Genomic DNA, 24791 nt, shown 5'->3' with positions numbered 1-24791 from the left:
AGAATGGATAAAGGGTCAAATTTCAACGCAATGCTCATTATGTTATCTAAAGATCGTTCTGCCCAATAAACCTAGATCTTAGGATCTCTAGTCAACTAGGATGGGTTGTCACTCCGACTAATTTTATATTATAAGTTTTAATCCCATTTTTTATGAACTTTAACCAACTCTCTAGTAAGGTCTTTAGTAAGTTGATATGCAATATTATCTTTTGATCTAAAAAAGTCAATTGTTATAAGTCCACTAGAGAATAGTTGTCTGATTGTATTATGTCTCTGTCATATATGTCAAGACTTACCATTTTACATAATATTTTGTGTCCTTCCAATTGCCGTTTGGCTATCATTATGTATATATATTGGAAACACTTGCTTAGACTAGTTGGAAATATCTTCCAGAATTTTTTGAAGTCATTCTACTTCTTCCCCAAACTTATCGGAAGCTATAAATTCAAATTCCACTGTGGATCGTGCTATACATGTTTATTTGGAAAATTTACAAGACATAACCCCACCCCAAAAATGAAAATGTAAACACTTGTAGATTTGAAGTCTTTAGTACTTGATATCCAATTAGCATCATTATAACCTTCGAGTGAAGATATCGAGTATAGTGTAAGCCATAGTTTTTAGTGTGCTTTAAGTATCCTAGAATTCTCAAAATAGCTTTCCGGTGATCTTGACTTGGATTGCTTGTAAAACGACTTAGTTATGCTTACATCATACGCTATATTTGGACGTGTACAACTCATGATGTACATTAGACTACCAATTATGCTAGAGTATTATAGTTGTGCTATACTGTGGGGCCCTGATCGCGTCCTAAGCCACGCGATAAAACGATAGTCGATAAAGAGTTGTCGATTGGAAGTGTTTCTTGTGATTTGATGTGGATGCGTTTCAATCAAGCGTTGAGGAAGTTCCTATATGTTCTGGGAAGTTGGCCACTGGAGGTTTCTTAGCAAAGAAGTATTTGATGTCATTCTTACATCGGAAGGGTGGTGCTTAGGAAGTTGGTGTTCTAGCCCAATCGTCCACTGATGATAAGAATTTAGACGATCAGAGCTACGTGGTAAAACATGACTTGTCAAAACTTATCGATGGGCAGAGGTAATCATTCTGACATTGAAATTCTCACTAAAGAAGTGTATAAATAGGGGACTTTCGGGCAAGTTTTAGAGCTTAATCAAAAATTCTTAGCTAAGTAAGAGTTAGAGATTTTACGAGGCATTGAGAAGGCTTTTCAAAGCTACCATGTGTTTGAGATTGACAAGGAGTTTGACCAAATGCTTAGGCCAAATGGAAATCTTATCTTGACTATGTGTGGTTTTAAAATGTCTGAAAAATCCAAATGATTTTTGACTCATATTTGAACTCTTGAGTATTGATGTTTATTTAATATAATATTGCCATTGGATTTATAAATGGATATGTTCCGAAAATGGATTATGATTTATGCTTTATGAAATATTTTAGTGCTCTATATGATGAAAATGTCTTACATTTGCTTTGTGACCTGGTGTAAGATACCCTTTGCTTGCTTTGTGATCTAACATTGGAAGATGCGTTGTGCATTATGGAATTGATGACGTTTGCTGAATGCATTGAGATTATTCTGTACAGTGCTGGTTTATTTCTATATCAATTCATGAATATATTCTAGATAGGCTCTAAGTATGCGACTAGAGTCGGCGACTAGGCTAGGGTTATGCAATAAAAGGGACATAATCCTACCTACGCGTTGCTAACTGTAGTGATTCATTGTTTTGAGTACAATTTTTCTCTCTCTTGTCCAACGTGTAAGTGAAGAGAGGTTTCCTAGTTAAGTTAGGGACACGGGGAATTAACGATCCTATTCGGTTAATCATGCATCCCAAAATCATGTGGTATCTATATAGTATAAATTGATATGCACAATATGATTTACCCTATATATTTACACTAAGTGCGATGAAGCACCAAGATAGAGATGGCGATGGAGTGCGAGGAAATGTGAACTCGTATAATAGGTGATGATATGCAAGAAAGTTTAGCTAATTAAGTGTAAAGCAAGGGTAATTAATGCATTGGGACGATAGAAAGTATTTGTTAATTTCATATTTAAGGTGAGCAATCTCTCGGTGTCTTTGCCATACTTGTTCACCTTTTCGGATTTGAATACTTAAAGTTAAGAGATGATTTGTATCTAATCTTTTTGAATTTATTACATGCAACCTATCATATAGTAAGGCGAGCAACCTATTGGTGCTTTTGCTGCATACTCTCGCAGTTCTGATATGTACGTTAAGGATAAGTTTGACTATAGGATTGCATTGTTGCAACTATTTTGCCACCTTTAGCTAAATTCTGATAATCATGCGTCAAGTGACAATAGTTAACACTTTATCTTTTCTCTCGAATAAGACAGGGCATTGATGGCTGCTTTTGACTAAATAAGATAAATAATGCAGACATCTAGATTCTTTATCATGAACTATTCCTTACATTATTTACCCCTACTTGTTTAGATATAAATGAATATAAGAGATAATGAAATGGGAGAATGGAAGTAGAAAGGCATTGTATTTATAAATAAAGCTTTAGGCTTGTCGGCCATGAAGTTTACATCACAAATACAATGAAAGTCTAAAATCTAACTTTGCTTAAATAACTTCTTTGCTCAAATACTTTCAAAACTTAGTATTCATCAAACACATTCTCATAAATCTCATACAATACTCATCTCATAAGCACTTTACAAGATGGCTTTCAGGGAGCTAAGTGAGTTGAAAGAACAACTTTAAGAGTTGGTTGATAAAAAATACATTAGACCTTAGTATATCATCTCAGGAGCTTCAATTTGTTTGTCAAGAAGAAGGACGACACGCTTAGATTGTGCATATACTACTAATAACTGAATAAGGTCATAAGACGTAATAAATACCCTTTACCACATATGAATGATTTGTTTGACTAGTTAAGAGGTGCAACGATGTTCTTCAAGATTAACTTAAGGTCTGGATATCACCTGTTAAAGGTTAAGGAATCAAATATTTTGAAGACAACCTTCAGAATAAGGTATGAGCATTATGAGTTTCTAGTGATACCATTCGGTCTGACAAATGTGCCAGCACTATTCATGGATCTCATGAATAAGATTTTTCATCCGTATTTGGACCAATTTGTGATAGTATTCATAGATGACATTTTGGTCTATTCTGTGGACAAGAAAGCTCATGAAGAGCATTTAAGGATCGTGTTATAGACACTACGTGATGAGCAGCTTTATGCTAAGTTTAGTAAGTGCGAGTTTTGGCTAGATTAAGTACTATTCCTTAGACACGTGATCATAGCAGGAGGGGTTAGTGTGGATCCGCAAAAGACAGAGGCAGTTGTTAGTTGGGAAAGTCTGACCAGTGTGACCAAAGTACATAGTTTCCTTGGCTTGGCAGGATACTACAGACGGTTTGTTGAAAATTTCTCTAGGTTAGCATTATCTTTGTCATCATTGACTAGGAAGAATGCTAAGTTAGTTTGGTCAAAAAAGTGCGAGCAAAGCTTCCAAGAGCTAAAGAAGAGGTTGGTCACGACATCCATCTTGACTTCCTATTACAAGAAAGGAATTTATCGTCTATTGTGATGCTTCAAGACAAGGTCTGCAAGAAGGAAATGTAATAGCTTACGCTTCGAGACAGTTGAAAAAACACATAACATCTTCCTAATATTTTGGGATTTAACAATTTGGTTGAAGATTTTAATAACTTTATTTGTTTTCTTTTTAATTTCAAAATAACCTTATTATTATTTTTTATTGGCAGAATCTCAACCTTTAATAATTTGGAAATTAGAATTAGTTTTCGTATTAGATTTTAATTTATTTTTGAATTTGAATTTTTAACTCATAGCCAATATTTTTTTCATCCCCTCTACGTTTAAGAGTTGCTCAATCATAGATGGGATGAAAACAACTGTTACCATAGCTTCAATTTGATTGAAGTGCATGTCCCTTTAAATAAATCTTTCAACCAGCTTATTTGTTTAATTCAATCTAAAATTTTCCCTCTTCTGAATCTTTAATTTCACGATTTACATTGTATCTTGATGGTTGCAACAATACTAATGTTATAATTATTGTCGAAGATAAAGATATGATTATTGTCTTTTCTGTCTAATTCCTCCTATGATGATGTTTCTTTTGCTATCGACCATACCTCGTTGAGCTTGAGTATTTAATTTTTTACACTTTCAGCTAATGTTTTTCATTTGGAATATTTATGAATAATTGTATGTGACAAGTACTTATGAAATTTGTTTTCTTATGAATTTTATTAGGTTGGTTATATATTTACTTGGGATTTTATTTCCTTATATATTTGCAATAATAGTGATAATGTTTTGTGTGTTTACTTTGTGTAATTTTAATAAATAACGGTTGTTTAAATCTAGATTACTTTATCAATCTTCTCTTCTTCATACTTTTTATTTTAGTAAGAACTCACTAATTTTTTTCCTCAATATTTCTTATTAAATTCAAATTAACTTATTCTAAAAATTAGCATTATATATATAATTAGTTTAGTACAATTAATTCATATAATGGTGGAAAAAAAATAAAATTTAAAAATATTTGCATTAATTGTATTTAGAAAAACTTTTAAACCAAAACATGTTTATTTGACTGAATAACATTAGTTAAACTATAATTTCTATCAATATTGGTTTGACGTCTATAATTGGATGTTCATTTGCTTGATAAAATACCAACTAACATGATTTCGAGAGTATCAATGAAATTTAGAAAAGAAAAAAAAATGAATTAGTATTTTCAAATCCAAAACAACTACATCTAAAAAAAACATTTAGTGATCAGGTGAAGAAATAAAATATAAGCTACATGATTTTTCGGGTGTATCAATAAAAAAATCAATATTTTTAATTCCAAAACAACTAAATATAAAAGAAACACAAGTTCAGTGGTCATGTTCCTTTATGCTTAACTCAAGTGAGGATTAAATGATGGTGCATTTACATTTTCTTTCAATCATTTTGACAACTTTTCCTTCAATGCATCCATTCATATACCTCCCATTGATGTATTTGTAGAATTGTAGCTTCTTGTAGTTGTACCTAACTATTAAGAAGCAGTAATTAATTTTCTTAGCATAATGTTTACATTTTGTCAGGTGCTTCACAAATTTATAATTATGGTTTAAATTATTTAGGCTTACATGTCCGATAATTTGTGTTGACTTCAAGTTAGTGTCAATCATATCCAATTAAAAGGATTTAATATTATGTTTTTTTTTTCTCTCCAACAAATAGGCTAAGATATTGTCTTTGTTTGTTCTTTCGAGTGAAGGTGTTTTTGTTCTTCAACCCCAAGTTTTTGAGATTGTAGGTTGTAGACTTGAAGATAAAAAATGGAAGATGGAGAATAGAAATGAGCATGTGTGTGCTTCAAATGAGACTGTACTTTATTTATATTATTCTTCTTGAAAATGCAAAATGACGTTGAGGATGAAATTGATACTTCAAATGTAAATGTAGAATGAAGTTGGAAAAATGAGGGTGGAGATTGGGGTTTATTGCTTCAAGGTGTAATTTTAGGGTTTACTCGATGAAAGAAAATGGAATGTAACTTGAAATCGGATTTGCAAAAAGGAGGGTGGAAAATGGAGATAAAGGATCTGGTGGATTTGGTCGGGTGAATTTATAATTATATTTATGAAGTTATTAAAATATAATTATGATTTATTTTAGAGTTACGAAGTAGATGGCATTCTATGTGTATAAAGGTACTTTACGTTTTTGCAAATTCCTAAACATTGCATTTTTTATTCGTTTTGCTATTTTTTTAAAAATAAAACAGTCATGTTGTGGATTGCTATTCTTCTTGTTACTCATATTATTATTTAAACTAAAGTCCAATGGAGAAAAAAAAGGGACTTAATTTAATCTAAATACTCAACCCAAATTCATATAATTAAGATCAAAGTACTAACCTATGAACCAATTAAGCCTGAACTCACAAAATCCACCAAATAACTCGACATCAAACCCCCATCAAATCAATGTAAACTCAAATCATATCATTCCATTGTTGAATTCCTAATGAGATTCTAAAAATAAGAAGGATTTCTAATATTCGTTTGTATTTTTTCAAGTTTCCGTTTGCCGGTATAATTTCCTTCTTTTTTTTTTTTTAATTTTTTTTTCTTTTTGTTTCTCTCAACCCTAAACCTCTCTTTCTTTCTCACTTTCAGTGTCTTCTCTCTCCCCTGCCCCTGTGTCCACAATTCCCTTCCATAATATCGCACCATTTATATTTCTGAATTTCTTCTTTTGTTTCTTCACAACCTTCTTTCAGTTATTCTAGTTCCAAATTGAGGGTCCAAGTTGTTTCGTAATTCACGATTTCAAGCTCTCAAATCCTTCCCAGTAATGGCGGAATCTATTTGCAGAGCACTTAGAGACGGTGCTTTACAGGGAGAGCTCGCCCCTACTCTCACCATAAAGGACAACATCAATTCCCCATTTGGGTTTCATGCATTTTCCCATGTTCTGACGCAGCTCTCGAGCAATATTTTGGCCGGTAAATCGCAGTCTCGGTTAGTTCAATTCCCTTTTAGAGATACTGTTTCGGAAATTGAAATTTAGCTTTGCCGGTCGTTTTGATTGTTTTGCTTTGCTGGTCTGATTTTGATCTTAGGGGCCTCGTTCTACTTTCGTTCTCTCGAAGTCCGGCGTATTATGTCCAGCTCTTGAAGAAGAGAGGGCTGAATGTTGGGTCGTCTGCTAAATGGTAAAGTTATCCTTACAAAATTTTGCATTTTCGCCCGTTTCAATCGTTCAATTTATCAGAAATAGGGTTTGAAGAAATTGGAAATTTGAGAGAAGTTTTATCTGGCTTTTCTCTATTGATTGATATGGTAAAATTCTTACGTAGAAAATCCCTTTAATTTGGAATAAAATAATAAAGAATAAGTGCATAAGAATTTCATAATTATAATGAATAAATTGTTACTCATCTCTTGAGGGTTTTTAACTAAGAAGCATGGACACGGATACGAGGCACGAATACAACACAACACAAACACGGCGACTCACCATATTTTAAAAATCTAGGACACGACGGGGCAAGAACACGCTTATTAAAATATTAGTTTTAAAATATATATATCATTTTGATAGTAAAAGAAAATTCATAGTAAATGAACTTATGCATTTATCTGCTTAAAAGACTTAAGCTTGATGTATTCCATGTTCAAAAGTTATTATTATTATCATACATGTGTCTTTTTAGTTTACTCATAACTCAACTAGTGTTCTATGCATGTCTAATACATTTGTTGCACTAGCAAGCGTCTAATAGGTGTCCACCAAGTGTTAGAGTGTCCAATGTCTGACATGCGTTGGATACGGACATGCAATCCAAACTGAAGTGTCCATGCTTCTTAGGTTTTTAACACGACCCATGACCCGAGACATCCATCTTAGATCAAATTTCTTTTGGATCAAACTTTTTCTAAGAAGCCCTAGGCCCCCAATCGACTCGATCAAATGCCTTTTCAAGGTCCAATTTGATAATCCAACCTTGCCTTGACTCGTTTGCAATAAGAATAGGATCCAAGATTTGGCGGCCTTCCAGAAAGGCATTTTGAGAGGGGGTTAATATGCTGGGCGTGATTATTTTCATTTTCCGGCAATCACTTTGGTAGTCAATTTGTACAGCAAAGTAGTGAGACTTATGGGTCGAAAGTCTCTTACCTTTATTGCATCTTCCTTTTTCTTGATCAGACAAATAAAGTTCTCCTCTACGCACACATTTAGTTTCCCATTCTCCTAGAATTCATTGAATAATTTGAGAATATCATCCTTAAGAAGGTACCATAATTTAGTAAAAAATTCTACTGAGAACCCATTTGGGCCTGGGGCTTTTTTTCTTCTCATTGATTTTAGAGCTTCCATAATTTTCAGTGGACTGAATTTTGCAGTGAGCTTTTTATTCTGATCCCCTGAAACTACAAACCAATAGTTGATCCATGATGTCTCTCTGGTTGATCGTACGTGCTTTCTTCTTGCGATGGCTTTTAAAAGGGTTTCTTCCTGACAATTCTGTTCCTTTTTGTGATCTAAGTGCCAAGTCTTGAGCTGGTCCATGATGCTCTGGAGTTTATTCGATGGTGCAAAGGCCATCCATCCCAGCAGAGTGCTCAAGGATAAAGAGTTTTCAATCATTTGGCAACAATGCTTGTCAAACAACCAGCTGTTACAAAATCTGAAGGGGGAAGGCCCCCATTCGAAAGCCCCTGCTTCTAGTAAATTAGGGAAGTGGTTTGTGAATATCCTTACTTGTCGGTTTACTCTTGTGTTTGCAAATGCCTTGTCCCGGTCAAAAGAAACTGAAAATATGTCCAGCAAGGATCTCGAAGCTGTTCTTCCTTCTCTTGACCATGTAAACTTCTCATTCAATAAAGGAACTTCAATGAGTTTTGGGTCATCAATGAACTTATTGAATTTCCTTATGCCATGTGTCGATCTTCCTTCTAGAGAGCACTTTCCTCTTGATCTGGTCATATTAAAATCCCCTCCCAAACACCAAGCTTTTGCAATACCCACTAAGGGAAAGTTACTCTGGCCATATGCAATTCCTCTCTTTGTAGTCCGTTGGTCCATATATGTTGGTTACCCAGCACAACTTATTTACAAAATGTTCTGCATTTAACTGATAACGAGAAGCCCCCTTGAAAACATCAATGACAAAAGTTTGCTTTTGTCCCACATAGTCAATAAACCTCCTCATTTTCCACGAGCTTCAAGAAAGCTCCATCCAATACCCTTTGAACTCCATAGTGCTTTGATGAGGTTGATGTCAATGTCCTCTTGTTTGGTTTCCTGAATCAAGACTAGACCTGGATTGGTGTTTTAAGCAATCTTGGCCAATTGTTTAGGCTGATCTAGGATCCCCCTGGTGTTCCAGGATAGTATTTTCATGGGGCAAATCTTCTATCTGTGTTATATCTCCGATAGTTCGAGGCAGGCTAAAACTACTCTGTTTCTCTGGCAGCTCAGATTAATTTAATTTCACAAGCTTTAATGAACTGAATCAGATGGGGAGGAATGTTGTTTTCTTCGGTCATATCTTTCCCTTTTTTCTGGTGAGAGAAACAAATTAGCCAAATCAGAACCAAGGGAATCTATATCCTCCGCCTCTCCACTTTACGCCTCTATTTCCCCTGTACATAAATCGTCTTCTGGTAAGATCTTCACTGTTGACACTGAACACTGAATCTCCATTATCAGACCCTTCATCTACTGCCCTTGAAATTGTTGAGGTAGGAATACCTTGCACAAAGTCACAATTTGAGCCTGGGATTTTAAATGGGAAAAAATGAACTTTTGGAGTAGGGGAGGAGCTAACGAATCTGTGACGAGTAAAATCAGGAGTAAGGAGCTTCACACAACTCTCTTCCAGTAAGTCTAAGTTTGCAAAGCTGTCCAGGCATTGCGGAAGGACGTACACCCTTTTTTAAAGAACTTTGGGAAGACCTTGAAGTGCTGAGGACGATTCTTGAGCGATGATGAGGAGGTTTTGTTGGTTGGAGCACTTCTTTTTTTAATATTAGGTGGTGAGTTCTCTTTGGATGGGAGATCACTACTAGGTGTTTTGGAGCCAATCTGTAGTGGTGGGATCTTGTCTGACTCTTCGTCTGCCCCATCAGCATACTAGAATCCAGGGGTTTTTGCAGTAAAGATATTATCAAAGTTGGCTGAACACTTGGCAATTTTAAGGGAGACAAAGGAGCTTTTTGGTTGGATGAAAGCTGTGTGACTGTTGGGTTCAGGATCTTTTTGCAAATAATTAACGTCCTGGCCGTCTTTACTCGCTGTCTTCAAGTTTCGCATTAAATGATTATCAACAGGGGAGGATTGGCCTGTTGTAAATGCAGTGGGGCCTGCTGTAAAAAGGGGAGTTGTCTGACCCTTTGACTGCTAGTTCTTTTTTGGAGAAGCTCTTATGGATATGAAATTTTCCTGCCGCCTAAAGTTTGATTTTGTGACTGTCTTTCTGGTTGCCTCAAAAGGGTTTTTGAAAAGGGATGACTTATTATCCTTGAGAAAATCCCATTCTGAGGAAGGAATGTCAATCATAACATCTTCATCTATGGCCACTGATTGTAATCTACAAATATCAATGGGATTAGAAAAGTCACTAGAAAAGAGACCGTTTTTGACAATATGAGGGGTATCAAGTGATTCAATATCTCCAAAATTAAGGAAGAAGTTGCCGATATTTTCATTTTTCAGCTCTATTGCAGCCGGTAAGAAACCACATAGGTTTTTTTGGATTTGGATTTAGGCTTTCAAGGGGTTAATAAGATTGAGGGCAAGTGCAATGCTCTCCAAATCCTCAAAATGTGCTCCAATAACTTCTTGAGTGTCTCTTCTCCATAAGTCTAGGTAAGGTTTTTAATGGACAGCCACCCTCCAAAGCCTTTGATGAGAGACAGCTTGCTGTGCTTGATCACATCCCATTTTTTGAAAAGAAGGTGGTACTTCCTATAATCATTCCATTTCCCCCGGGTTATGATCAAATCTTCAATGTGACCTTGTTTAACTTTAAAAATTGTTTTGTCACGAACAAAAGGTTAATGATTTTCACCTTCCAAGAATAGAGATATTTCATTCCAGTCATAAAAATGAATAACCTTTTAAAAATCCATAAATCGTTGAAAATCCTCTCTAATAACATCATCATTTTTGAACTCATTGTTGTTGCAAACTTGGGATTTTTGGAGGTGGAGCCGAGGAATGGATAATGGAGTCCTTTGGCTTCAGACTCTGTTTTTTGATATGTTGTGCAGGGGAGAAATTTGAGTTTGGCACTTTATATGCGTAGCTTAGGTCTGGGTGAATAGACTGATTCAACTGATTTCCATGTGAACGAGAGACTGGTTGAAGAGATGAGTGCCACAATCATCCATATTCGTGGTTCACTTAGACATTTTTCAGCATTTGTAAGAAAGAAGCCCATCCTTGTTTCTCACCCCTTGAATATACGTGCACGAAGGATTGAAACCTAGAAGAATTTCGAGCAACATATCTGACTGTTCATCCAGAAGGAGCTCTGAACTCTATGAGTCTTGTAGCACCATATACGTTTTTGCTGTTTTTAAGAAAGAAGCTATGTTCCTCATATTGGACTGAATCCAATATAGCGATGATAAACCATCTTAGTTGGTTCTTTGAAAATCAACGTCTTCGATGTTAAAATATCCCTTGTCGAACCAAATGCAGTAGAAGGACTCAACAAGTTTATAGCTCTTCACTTCCATGTTGCCGTCGGGAGAAGGGATAGTCGAAGAAGGGGAAAAGGAGGAGACAAATGAGAGAGGAGAGAGGAAGGAGAGAAAGGGAGAGAGAGAACTTACCTCATGTTGGAAAGAAAACTCGAATTGAGAGGTGGAGTTGGTTTGTGAACTTTGAGAAAGTGATGACGGGGCCTGATTGAAAGTCTGAGCAAAATGAAATTCATTTTCATTAAACTGGACATGACGGGCATAATAATTTGGCTTGCTTTGGTTAAATATTTAAACTCTTTGTTAACTAGGCTTGGGCCAAGATGAACGCACTTCTTAGAGTGGAATTGAAATTTATTATTCTGATAGGCCATAAGCGAAGCACGCATAACTGAAAACCTTCAAATCGGAAAAATTTAGTTTGTGTTTGAACAAAATTTCAAGAGGAGACTTACCTTCCAACACTGGTAGAGGCATGCAATCAATAAGAATTGTAGCCGTAAGAAACACATCTCACCAGAAATTTTAAGGTAATTTTAGCTTGAGCCAAGTGTGTAAGACTTGTCTCCACCATATGGTCTAACATGGCTGTTTTGGGCTGTTCTATATGGTTAAGGAAATCTTGAAATAATACCCATAGAGATACATAAACGATGAATCTTCATGCATTCTTCTCCATTATTCAGTTGGAGAGCTTTAATAGATTTATTGAACTGAGTTTTAACATATGCAACAAAATTTTAAAAGCATCAAAGGCAACACTCTTCATTTTTAGAGGATAAGTCAAATTATATCTGTTAAAGTCATCCTAAAATAGTATGTAATATTGACACCCATAAGATGATATAACCAGAACAGGGGCCTCACAAGTTAGTGTAAATAAGATCAAATGAACCAATTGCTCGAGATTGAGAAGCAAAGAAAGGAAAATTGTGGGACTTACCCAATTGACATGAATCACAAAAAACGATTTCTTATTTATCATTAACAAGCAAATTACAATCCTTTAAGTATAGAGTTTAAAGTTTTTAAAGATAGGTGGCCCGAACGTTTTGCCAAATAGCTTTAGATACAGTAATAACATTAATATTGACAAAACTAGAAGTCCCCCCTAACAAAACTATCGTTACCATGTAAAGCCCAGATCCTCACTACACAGTCCTACCTACGAACCAAGTTTCTTGGAAAACCTACTATAGAAGGAATCTTAGAAAGGAAGTTGGGTCTCTTGCTAATTAGTCGGCTTCGGTCCAAGATTTTGAACCTTTATAACATCAAGGTATGACTGGTTCTATTGACTCACATATTGATAGTAAAATGAGTGAAAGTGACAGGTCTGATCCATCTATTTTTGAAAATATAGGTGTACAGGGTAATATTGATAATGAGGTCATCCTGGATGCAAAGGGTAGTAATGATGAAAATAAGGTTATTGCAAGAGTTACTAAAAATAAAATTAGGGAGGGTCGTCTGGAAACTATTAGTAAATATGATATGTCTCTTGATTTGCCTATTGTACTAAGGAAGGGTACTAGGTCCTGCACTAAGCACTCTATTGCTAACTATGTTTCTTATGAAAGCCTATCTCTTCAGTTCAGAGCCTTTACAACTAGTCTTAACTCTATCGTGATACAAAAAGTATCCACATTGCTTTAAAATGTCTTGAGTGGAAAAATATTGTCATGAAGAGATGAGGACCCTTGAAAAGAACAAGACTTGAGAGATTGACGCTCTACCTAAGAGATATAAAACTGTGGGATGCAAATGGGTGTTCACTCTCAAATACATGGCAAATGGAACCCTTGGCAGACACAAGGCGAGCTTAGTTGCAAAAGGATTTACTCAGACCTATGATGTTGATTATTCAAAAACTTTTTCCCCAGTTGCTAAACTAAATACTGTCAGAGTCCTGCTATCTGTTACTGTGAACAAAGACTGGCCTATTTATCAGCTAGATGTTAAGAATGCGTTCCTAAATGGGAACCTAGAGGAGGAAGTCTACATGAGCCCTCCCCCAGGGTTTGTAGCTCAGTTTAGTCATCAAGTGTGTAAACTTAAAAAATCTTTATATGGGTCTGAAACAGTCACCTAGTTTGATAGGTTTACTACCTTTGTTAAGTCTCTAGGGTATAATCAGGGCATTCTAACCATACTTGTTTACAAAGGTCTCCAAGGCTGGGAAGGCTGTAGTATTGGTTGTTTATGTTGACATCGTTCTATCTAGGGACAACTACGCTGAAATCATCCAATTGAAAAAGAGGATGGGTGATGAGTTTGAAATCAAAGACTTGGGAAATTTGAAATATTTCCTTGGTATGGAGGTAGCTAGATCTAAAGAAGGTATTTCCGTAGCTCAGAGGAAGTATACCCTTAATTTGTAGACCGAGATAGGTATGCTGGGGTGTCGTTCTGTTGATACTTCTATTGAATTCAACTGTAAACTGGGAAATTCAGATAATAAAGTTCCAATTGATAAAGAACAATATCCGCACCTCGTGGGTAAGTTGATTTACTTGTCTCATACTCGACCAAATATTTCCGTTGCTATGTGTGCTATGAGCCAGCTCTTGCAGGCTCCTAGTAAACAAAATACTGAGATACTTAAAAACGACTCCCGGTAAACGATTGATGTTCAGAAAGACGAACAGGAAACCTATTGAGACTTATATTGATTCAAACTGGGCAGGGTCTACTGTTGACAAAAAATGTACCTCCGGTTATTGTACCTTTGTATGGAGCAATCTTGTAGCTTGGAGGAGTAAGAAGCAAGGGGTGTGGCCAGAAGCGGCCGAGTATAGGGCTATGAGTTTGAGGATATGTGAGGAAATTTGGCTCCAGAAAGCTTTGTCGGATCTTCGTCAGAATTGTGAGATACCAATGAAATTATTATGTGATAACAAGGCAACCATTAGCATTGCCAACAATCCAGTTCAACATGATAGATCTAAACATGTTGAGATTGATCGACATTTCATCAAAGAAAGGCTGGACAATGATAGCATATGCATTCTGTACATTCCTTCGAGCCAACAGGTTTCTGATGTTTTCACCAATGGACTTCTCAGCTAGAACTTTGACTTTTGTGTTTGCTAGTTGGGTTTCATTGATATATACGTCCCAACTTGAGGGGGAGTGTTAGAAATAGTGGGCTTGGGCCTTGACGAAAACCATGGGTAGTTAAGATTTACCTAATTTTTTATTTTTTTAATTAGGCTTATGTTAGACTATAAATTTCCCTCTTTTGTACCTTTATGATTATCAAAAATGATAAGAAGAAAAATCTCGTGGTTTTTCTTCTGGTACTCGAGTTTCCACGTAAATTTGTGTGTTCTTTGTCTCTACTTTTAATAGTGACCCAATGGCAACATGGCATAGTGTGATAACTTGTTTGCATAGATAGTTTTACAATTCTTCCTTACAATGAGTCGCAGGTTGTTAACTTATATTTACAGGGCGCTTTTCTTTAAATTTACGTTTGTTTCCTCTGATTTTCATTTCTATTGATTTCATGTTTGAGTTCTTTGTCGAATTACAAAGAACAAAACTGAAACTAATCTTTTTCAGTTTTAAAAAATTTGCATGGTTTTTGGAAACTTTGGAACAAAGTGGGTAACGAAACATAGGAACTTAGTGGAAGTAGCTTTTATAAGCTTAATTTTCAAAAAACCAAATGGTTTTCAAACATGGCCTTGGGAGTTCACCTTCTTTTTTGGTAGATTAATGCTTGCAGGAACGAGCTCGGCAAATGGTTCCTACATTTAGTTGGTGATTTAGTAGTTTGTTTATTTGGACTGTAATAGTGGTGAGAGAACCTGATTTTGTAGCGGTGGTAATGTGAAGGAATTAATGCAAAGAAATAACTAATTAATTAAGAGCAAAATGATATCGACAAAAAGGTTGCAAAAGTGCTTCTTCATGTGGTATGAGACAATCTGAACAATCTCTTGAACAAATGAGTGGTCACGAGACCCAAATTATAATGGCTGATTGACTGGTGCAAGTGAGTTATCCAAAAGCTCAGATGATACTTTATTGTACATTTAATTTTTAAAAATATAGTCGTAACGTTTTCTCTAACTTTCATGATTGGAAATTAGCATGTGACTCAACAAGTAGATTATCTCAATATTAATCAATCGAGGTGAAACTGACACCACAGAGTAGCAACAACTTTTGTTCCTCACCAAGAGAGATGCTATGAATCTTGATATTCTGAAAATTAATTAAATGGAATTTATCATTGGAAAAAATAATATACCTTCACATTTCATATCCATTATTTCTCTTTACTAATAATTTTTATGTGCAAGTTCATTTGACCTTATTTGTGTTATAGGATTCAAATTTTGGACTGTTATACAGATCCTCTTGGTTGGAAGCAGCGGTTTATGGAGGGTGAAAACGTTTCAAATGTCGACCAAGAAGTTTCAAATTTATCTCATCTTTGTACAAATGTGGGGGATATGGATAAACTTTTCTCTTCAATTATTACACTCGGAAAAGGTGTGACTATGATCTTAATTTTGAGTATAGTTTATGATTTTTGGCTTAGGAAAAGGTTACAAGTTAAAATTCAATTTTGAATTTTCTAGCAGGATTTGTTGGAGAAGGAACTGTACGCTTTTGTGTTGCCGTAGACTCTGTATGGACTCTCTCTTTCATGACATGCGATGTTTTAGATGTGCCAATTACCTCCCACAATTTCTTATACCGTCCTTCTAATTTCTTTTCTTGTGCATATTACCCATTAAAAATAATAAGGATATCAAGCTGTCGAGGAGTATTTCCCTTTCTCAAACAATTACGAATATTTCGTTTCTCCTACATATTACTTGTTGAATATAGTTAAGACGTTTATTAGGTCAAATATCAATTATACCCCTAAACTTTGGGGTTTTTATCGATAAGAACTTTAGACTATTAGAGGCTGTTTGGGAGTGGAATAATCGGGATTAGTGGAAATTTAAGGGGTGGGTGGAATTTGTGAGAAATAAAGGGTGGAACAGAAATGAAATCATAAAGTTTAAAAACAGTGGAAAAGAGGTTTGGATTGAAAATTGTGGGAACGAAATGAGTTTGGCTTTACAAGTCGTTTTGGAAATGCTCAATCAAAACATCCAGCCCAAAACACAATCAAGTTAAATTTTAAGACTATCAAATAGTATTCTCCTTTCTAGATTGTGTGTTGAATGATGATACTTTCTTTGTGGGAAGTAAGAAATATAAGTGTTAGTATTAGTATAAATGTTAGGGTTAGTGATATATAATTAAATTTGTCTTCAACCATCAACTTAAGCTTTTGGTTGAATTAGTGATTTAATATAGTATCTGAGCAGGTGATCTGGGGAGGTCCTATGTTTAAACCCTGCATTGTTGTTTCCTCCCCAATTAAAAATGATTTCCACTTGTTGTGCCTTTCAAATATTTCAAGCCTTTCAAGCCTACAAGTGAAGGGTGTTTGTGATATATAATTAAATTTGCCTTCAACCACTAGTTTAAGCTTTTGGTTGAATAAGTGATTTAATAGTTAGAATTAGTGACCTTGGCCCAAGGAAGGATTTAACCTAATTTTCTTTCCTCTTTTAACACAAACATGTTGTGTTTTTTTTGTTAATAAGAGAAATTAATAAAAAAGTCAGATCGTGGTTTTTCTTCTGGTACTTGGATTTCCACATAACTCGGTATCTATTTTCTTTACTGCTTTTAATATGGTATATGAGCAGGGTAAAGACGAAACCCTAGACACGATTGTTGATGAAACCCAAACAGAGATAGACAAGACAGCTACCACGATTGTTGATGAAACCCAAACAGAGATAGACAAGACAGCTACCACGATTGTCGGGATCAGCGCCACCGTGGATGCTGCCGTCGCCACCACCATGGAAAAGTTGCTCCACTAGCTTTAGAAGCCACCGGTTATCACAATGGGCCCACCCTCGAAGTCAGCCATGCCGTCTAGTGGAGGGAAAGAGCTGCATGCGCCACACCTGTCCGCCTATGCGCTGTGATGTAAGAAGACTAAGGGTTAATTGGGTAATTAGGTAATATTTTAGGTTAATTCCCTTTTTATCCCCCAATTGTAATAGAACTCTATAAGTAGGAGTTTCTCCTCTTGTATGAAACACATTAATCATTTTAATAAAAGATCTACATTCTTGGTTCTTGGAAGATTTCTCCTTGAGGTTACTAGGCTACATAAAATTGGTATTAGAGCAAAGGTTTGGGCCAACGTTGACTACCGCCGTGGAAGACCGGAAAACTCTTGTTGACGTCGATCACGAGAGGGAGCTTTGAGTATTGTGCTTGTTTCCAAACAACACATGTAATTAGAGAGAACCCTTGAAATTCCAATAAAGAAAGAAGAGACCAAACATTTTTCAAGATTTTTTAAGAATGGACTTCTATCGATCAAAGAAGATGCCCAAGAAAAAACCAACAGTAGACAAGAAAATCAATTTTACTTCCATAAACAATGTTGGAGTTCTGATTCAAGTGATTCAGAAGAAGAATTTCAACATTCCAATTTTGGTCATGCTCGATTTTCTCAAAGAACCATCATTATCCAAATTGGGAATTTGATTCTAGTGATTCTAGTGACTTCGATAATTTTTCTAAGGCAGTTTGGGACAGAATAAGAAGGCGACAATACCAAAAAATGGCCCAACGATCCAGTCAAACCTATTTTTCAAGAAATCGATATAAAGATTGGAAGTTGGATGAATTAAAGAATCGTCAAGAATCATCAAGAATGAATTTTTACCATCCAAGAAGAACATCCAAGACTCAAAATTACTCTTTTGGTTATGAAACACGATCAAGAAAGATTTATTCAAGAAAATCAATGGATGAGTCTTATACCCGCTATCAGATTGCAACACATTCAAGAATTCAACAAAAGCACTACTTCGATCTTGCAACGTTGGAAGAAATAAAGAAAACAATAAAAGAAATTCAACATTCATTGGGAGAAATGACTCAACTATCAATTCATCAAGAGTTCAAGAACGAATTTGTTTCATATACGAAAGAAAAAACAAAGGAGTCACAGTTGGAAAATTTTCAAATAAAAAATCTTGAAGATAAAATTGAAGAGCAAGAGTTTGAAAATGGTCTCAAGTGAAGAAAAATCCAACGGAGAAGATGAAAAAGAAGTATCGAACACCGAGCAAAAATCGAACAAGAACGACACATTGGTTGCGGTGGAAATGAATCTTCAAATTGTCAAAGAACTTGAAGTGAATGATAAAGAAAATGTGATTCTTGAAGAATTATCTTCAAAGCTGATTCTTTTGAAATTTGTTCCTTGAATATGGTTTTGAGTGAGATTGAAGTAAACATCTTTTCCAAGTTTACGACCAATGGAGAAGTTCATCTTTTAGTGGCCATATTTGATTTTTTCTTTCGATTTTATCCCTTCAATCATAATATTTTGTTCAAAATGTAGGAGGTTTGGTCATACTCCGTTGAACAAGTTTATTTCATTTTTTTTTTCTTTTTTGCTTCATAGATTTCTTCTTTTTCAAACTTGGGACGAGTTTTCTTTTTAGAGGGGTAGAATGATGTAAGAAGACTAAGGGTTAATTGGGTAATTAGGTAATATTCTAGGTTAATTCCCTTTTTACCCCCAATTGTAATAGAACTTTATAAATAGGAGTTTCTCCTCTTGTATGAAACGCATTAATCATTCTAATAAAAGATTTACATTCTTGGTTCTTGGAGGATTTCTCCTTGAGGTTACTAGGCTACATCACGCTATCGCTTCCAAGTGCTTACTCTCACGTGCTGTCGTCCTTAGTCTCTGCAGCTCAGCTGAACTACTCTCGACCGTGGCCCTCTGTCCACTTGCACATCCATGCACCAATGCTGCCCTCTTTTCACGCACCATTGCTTTTTGATCCTTTATAGCAACCGCACTTTCATGGTACCGGGATTGATCAACTTGATAATAAATCTGGGTTTGAAGTTGGTGAATCTTCAACACAATCCAAACCAACTGACTTGCCGATGTATTCAAAGAACCTGATAACTTCGTTTCCTACATTGTCCTTGAATTATATAACTAGTTCTTTGCCACCATGTACAGGTGTCTTTCCAGGAGAGAAGTTGAATGGCCAGAACTATTTTTGCTGGTCTCAAACGGTCAAAATGTTTCTTGAGGGACGTCACCAATTCGGTTTTCTGACTGGGGAGACTCCTCGCCCCCTACATGGTGATGTCCAGAAACATTTTTGGAAAGGAGAGGACTCTCTTATTCGATCCATATTGATTAATAGTATGCACAAATTGGCAAGCCTCTACTTTATGCAACTGCGAAAGATCTATGGGACATTAGAAACTCTATTTGAAGTGTCAGAATGCCTATCATATACACTGAGGAAACAAGTCCATGATTGCAAGCAAGGAAATCTAGGTGTTATCTCCTGCTTCAATAAACTTTCCCTACTCTAGCAAGAGATGGACCTGTGCAGAGAGACAATATGAGATACTTCGAATGATGGCATACGGTATGCTAGACTCAAAGAAGCTTATTGAATTTATGATTTCCTTGTAGGTCTCAACCTTAAGTTTGACATTGTTTGTGGTTGTATACTAGGTAGAGACCTTTTCCTCCTTAATGGAAGTGTTTTATGAAGTTTGTCTTGAAGAAGACCATACGAGTGCCATGAATGTTCTGACTACTCCTGCTACTGACTCCGCTACTTTCGGTGCTAGACGCCCTACCCATGATAGTGAGAAGAACAACAGGAAACATATCCCTATCTGTGAGCATTGCAAGAAAAGTGACACACTAAGGATCAGTGTTGGAATCTTCATGGTCGTCCTTTAGAAGGTAAGAAACGTTCCTCAAATAATAAATAGAATTCAAGGCGTGCTTATATGAGTGAGTATGCTGGAACCTCAACCATTTGGCCTTATGGTAACCAGGCCATTCCTAGTCCACCTTCCACTCTAGGAGCCAGAGTGCCATTGCTCTGTCAAGTATGCCTTAGTCCCTGGAAAACCTACTATTAGAGGAATCTTAGAAAGGAAATAGAGTCCCCTACTGATTAGCTTGCTTCGGTCAAGACTCTGAATCTCCATGAGATCAAGGTATGGCTAGTTATATCGACTCGTGTGTTAAGAGTAAAATAAGTGAGAATGACAGGTCCGATATTGCTATTCCTGATGATATGGGAGGAAAGGATAGTATTGATGAGACCGATGTTAGAGCAGAAATTAGTGGTAATGAGGCTGAACAGGATCATTAAGGTAATCTAGATGAGTACTATCCATCTCTTGACATTCCTATTGTGTTGAGGAAAGGTACCAGGTCTTGCAAAAAACACCCAATTTGTAACTATGTTTCCTATGAGAGTCTACCACCACAGTCCAGAGCCTTCACAGCCAGCCTTTGGTACCTAAAATTATCCACATTGATTTAGGATGCTGTGAGTGTAAAAAACTTTTATGGAAGAGATGAGATCTCTTGAAAAGAATAATACTTGGGAGATTTGTACTTTCTCCAAGGGTCATAAAACCGTGGGATGTAAATGGGTGTTCACACTCAAATACGAGGCAGATGGAACTCTTGACAGACACAAGACCAAGTTAGTTACAAAAGGATTTACTCAGACGTATGGTGTCGATTACTTCGAAACTTTTTCCCAGTTGCAAAACCAAATACTGTTAGAATCCTGTTATCTGTTGCTGTGGATAAAGACTGGCTTTTGTATCAGCTAGATGTTAAGAATACGTCCTTGAATGAAGACTTGGAAGAGGAAGTCTATATGAGCCCCCTCTAGGGTTTGAAGCCTAGTTTGATCATTGGATTTGCAAACTTTAGAAATCCTTATATGGACTAAAACATTCACTGAGAGCATGGTTTGATAGATTTACTACCTTTGCAAGTCCTAAGGTTACAGTCAGGTGCACTCTGATCACACTTTGTTTACAAAATTCTCCAAGGCTCAAAATTCTCCAAGGCTGGGAAGATCGCCTTGTTGATTGTTTAGGTTGATGACATTGTTTTATTTGGGGATGACACCGCTGAGATGATCCAACAAAAAGTGATGGGCAATAAGTTTGAAATTAAAGACTTGGAGAATCTGAAGTATTTCCTTGGGATGGAGGTAGCTAGATCAAAAGAAGGTATCTTCGTACCTTAGAGGAATTATACCTTTGATTTGTTGATTGAGATAGGTATGTTGGGATGTTGTTCTGCTGATACCCCTATTGAATTTAACGGTAAACTGGGAAATCCAGGTGATAAAGTTCTAGTTGATAGAGAAAAATATCAACGTCTTGTAGGAAAGTTGATTTACTTGTCACATACTTGACCAGATATCTCCTATGTTGTGAGTGTCGCTAGCTAGTTTATGCAAGCTTTCTATGAAGAACATATGGAGACAATTAATAGAATCCTAAGGTACTTAAAAACAACTACTGGTAAAGGGTTGATGTCCAGGAATACCGAAAAGAGAGTTATTGAAGCCTATACTGATTTGACTTGGCAGAGTCTGTTGTTAACAAGAAATTCACTTTTGGTTACTATAATTTCGTATGGGCAATCTCTTAACATGGAGGAGTAAAGAACAAGGGATTTTAACTAGAAGTAGTGCTGAAGTTGAGTAGAGGGCTATGAGTTTGGGGATATGTGAGGAAATTTGGCTTCAGAAAGTTTTGTCCTACCTTCTTTAGGACTATGAGGTGCCAATGGAATTATTTTGTGATAATAAGACAGCTATTAGCATCGCCAACAATCTAGTTCAACATGATAGCACTAAACATGTGGAGATTGATTGACATTTCATTAAAGAAAGACTGGACGATGGTAGCATATGCATTCTTTACATCCCCTCGAGCCAATAGGTTGTTGATGTTCTTACCAAGGGGCTTCTCAAACAGAGCTCTGACTAATGGGTTAGCAAGTTGTGTTTCATTAATATTTACATCTTCAGCTTGAGGGAGAGTGTTAGAATTATTGGGCTTGGCCCAAGCAAGGGTTTAACCTAATTTCCTTTCCTCTTTTATCATAAGCTTGTTGTCTATTTATTTTCCCTTTGTATCTTTTGTTAATAAGAGACATTAATAAGAAAGTTAGATCGTGGTTTTTCTCACAGTACTTGGATTTCCACATAACTCGGTGTCTATTTTCTTTACCACTTTTAATAATAAACAATGTGAATAATCTGTTGAGTTGTTTTCATTTTTAGTTCCGTCTCGTCAGATTTCTCTAGGTATTAGTTTCACAAGTTGTATATCTGTTCGGTAGATTTTTGCTCATTTTTTATTTTTTATTTTTTTATTAATTCGTAATCTGATGTTGTTGCTTTTATTTTTTCGTTATTTAATTTTATGAAATTTTACCAGGTAACCAACATGTTGAGACATTCATCTATATCAGCACTTGCAGGTCTGTTAAGCAGCCTTCGGAGCAATGGTATGGATATAATAATTACCTCTCAAAATTTCTGATGCTGAAATAAATCACATCTCATGAGTTGTGCTTGATATTCTCACTTAGTAGCTCTTATTTTGATTGGTCCTTTAGCTGTTGTCATGTAATTGTAGATTCGGTTTCAAGTACATTTTGGTTGGTACATGAAGACCTTCATGAGGAAAAGGTTATAGCTGCTTTGGAATATATGTCCTCCATAGTGGCCACACTTGAGGCATTAACTCCGCCCCCATATGAGAGCAGAAGCAATGTGGACAATTCCTATCTTGAACGCAGATCTACGAAAGGGAGGTTTCATGTGCGGATTAAACGAAGAAATGGACGTGTTCGAGTCATTGTAAATTCTCTTCTCTTTGCAAAACTTTTGGTATTTACTTGTGAAACTTTTGGTTGTCCTTATATCCTTGATGTTCTATTATAGTCTGAAGATTTTAATGTCGAGCTGGCGGGCATCAAATTTACATCCATTTCATCTGAAGATGCAGTCATCAATCAAGTCCTTATACCGAAGGTTGGTTTATCGTGCCTTTTACTTTCTTTCAATTATTTTCATAATTCTTTTTTCTTTAATCCAAAGTTCGGATTTATCAGAATTGAGTTTCATAGCTTTAGGAGTCTTCTTAAATTATGTCTGCTTCTAAGTTTAGAAGGACAAACATAAAGAACATTTCTAGATATAGGCTGATCTTTCCATAGCTACTATAGTCATTGAAACTTCTCTCTCATAATTTACATGAATAAAGAAATGATAAATGGATGACTTTCTTCTCTCAGGTGCAGTTCAATCTTCAGTTGTCAGAGAAAGAGTTAAATGACAGGGCCAGAGTTGTTCTTCCTTTTGAACATCAAGGTTCGACATTTTGACTCTCTATCTTTACTTTTCGCAAAATAATTCGAAGTTAAATTACAAATTTGGTCTCTATGATTTAAAAAAAGTTAATATTCAGTCCCTATAATAGTTTTGATAAAACCCTCAAGTAGTTCTCGAGGATTTTATCAAACTATAATAACTATCTATGAGACTTTATCTAACTACAATGACTAAATTTTAACTTTATCCAATCTACAAGGATGAAATTTATAATTTAACCAAATTCTGATCGGAGTTGATATTATCTAGATGAATAAATTCTTTTGACACTGCTGCCTTTTCTTGTTCACTGTCACAACATTTGGTTTTTATTGTAGGAACTGGTAAACCGATACAAATATACGATGGTCGACGATCTTTGTCTGAAAGCAAAGATGACAATATACCTCTCATGAGCAATGAGAAAGGCAATGATGATGGATGGGGAAAAGGTGAGATCGTATATTTCCGCGATTCAGATGATGAGATGCCAGATTCAGACGAGGACCCGGACGATGATTTAGATATATAATCTTGGCAGTTCATCATGAAGTAGGATGTTTTTGTATCTTATGCACCTGTTTATTATCATTTGGAATTGTTCAATCTCATGTGGAAAGATGTGTCAAGTAGTAGCATCTCAAGCACAATGATAAAAATCAATGAAGTTCCCCTCTATTTCGGACAATTTTTTTTAACCTTGTTCATTGTTTACCTAGAATCTTTTACGGTGTCATAATCAATCCAGAAATATGGAAGAACTAGAGATTTTTAGGATGGATGACCCAAACTGGGCTACATCAAAATACTAGCAAGTATTAAATTCTCCTCAGCATTCATTTGTGACTGGGTTTTGATCACACATCGTGCTTGTGCTTAACCATCAATTGCTTGACAAAATCTCATGCTCGTGCTTCTAATAGTTGGTATAAGGAAGAATGAGAATTTGTATTGCACAAGAATCCAAATAGAGCGCGTGATCAAGAGTGATTGTTAAAACAAAATAGCAACCGAGCAAGCAATTCGGAAACTATATTCTTTTCTCTAATTAAAATGAGAAAAGGCTTCATATATGAATTCTATCAAGTTAGATCAACAAAATTTAAGAGTGGGTGGCTAAAGAATTTGAAGTAGCTTTAACTGCACAAGATTTAACATTTCTCGAGGAAACTATAAAACAATTGCTTTTATCAACTTCAATTTTTAATTTTAATTAACTTCAA

General features: G+C 35.8%; 1 protein-coding gene across 3 annotated transcripts; it reads left to right on the top strand.

The window, feature by feature from the left end:
- Positions 1–6189: 6189 nt before the first annotated feature.
- Positions 6190–24256, top strand: LOC103500130 (elongator complex protein 5). Of its 3 annotated transcripts, none has more exons than XM_008463338.3 (9): positions 6190–6586; positions 6688–6780; positions 15615–15781; positions 15874–15920; positions 22631–22700; positions 22832–23055; positions 23140–23229; positions 23493–23568; positions 23907–24256. In XM_008463338.3, the coding sequence occupies exons 1-9, from the start codon at positions 6420–6422 to the stop codon at positions 24098–24100; spliced, it is 1128 nt and encodes a 375-aa protein (XP_008461560.2). In that variant the 5' UTR covers positions 6190–6419; the 3' UTR covers positions 24101–24256. The 3 variants fall into 3 exon arrangements, with proteins under 3 accessions (XP_008461560.2, XP_050941734.1, XP_008461558.2); XM_008463336.3 differs by having other exon boundaries at positions 6195–6586; positions 15871–15920; XM_051085777.1 differs by lacking the exon at positions 15874–15920 and having other exon boundaries at positions 6193–6586; positions 22812–23055.
- Positions 24257–24791: the final 535 nt, after the last annotated feature.

This window comes from Cucumis melo, chromosome 6 (genome assembly GCF_025177605.1).
Source record: "Cucumis melo cultivar AY chromosome 6, USDA_Cmelo_AY_1.0, whole genome shotgun sequence".
Taxonomy (NCBI): Eukaryota; Viridiplantae; Streptophyta; class Magnoliopsida; order Cucurbitales; family Cucurbitaceae; genus Cucumis; species Cucumis melo.
The sequence above is the reverse complement of the archived record's forward strand: the minus strand, read 5'-3'. Positions and strand labels throughout refer to the sequence as shown.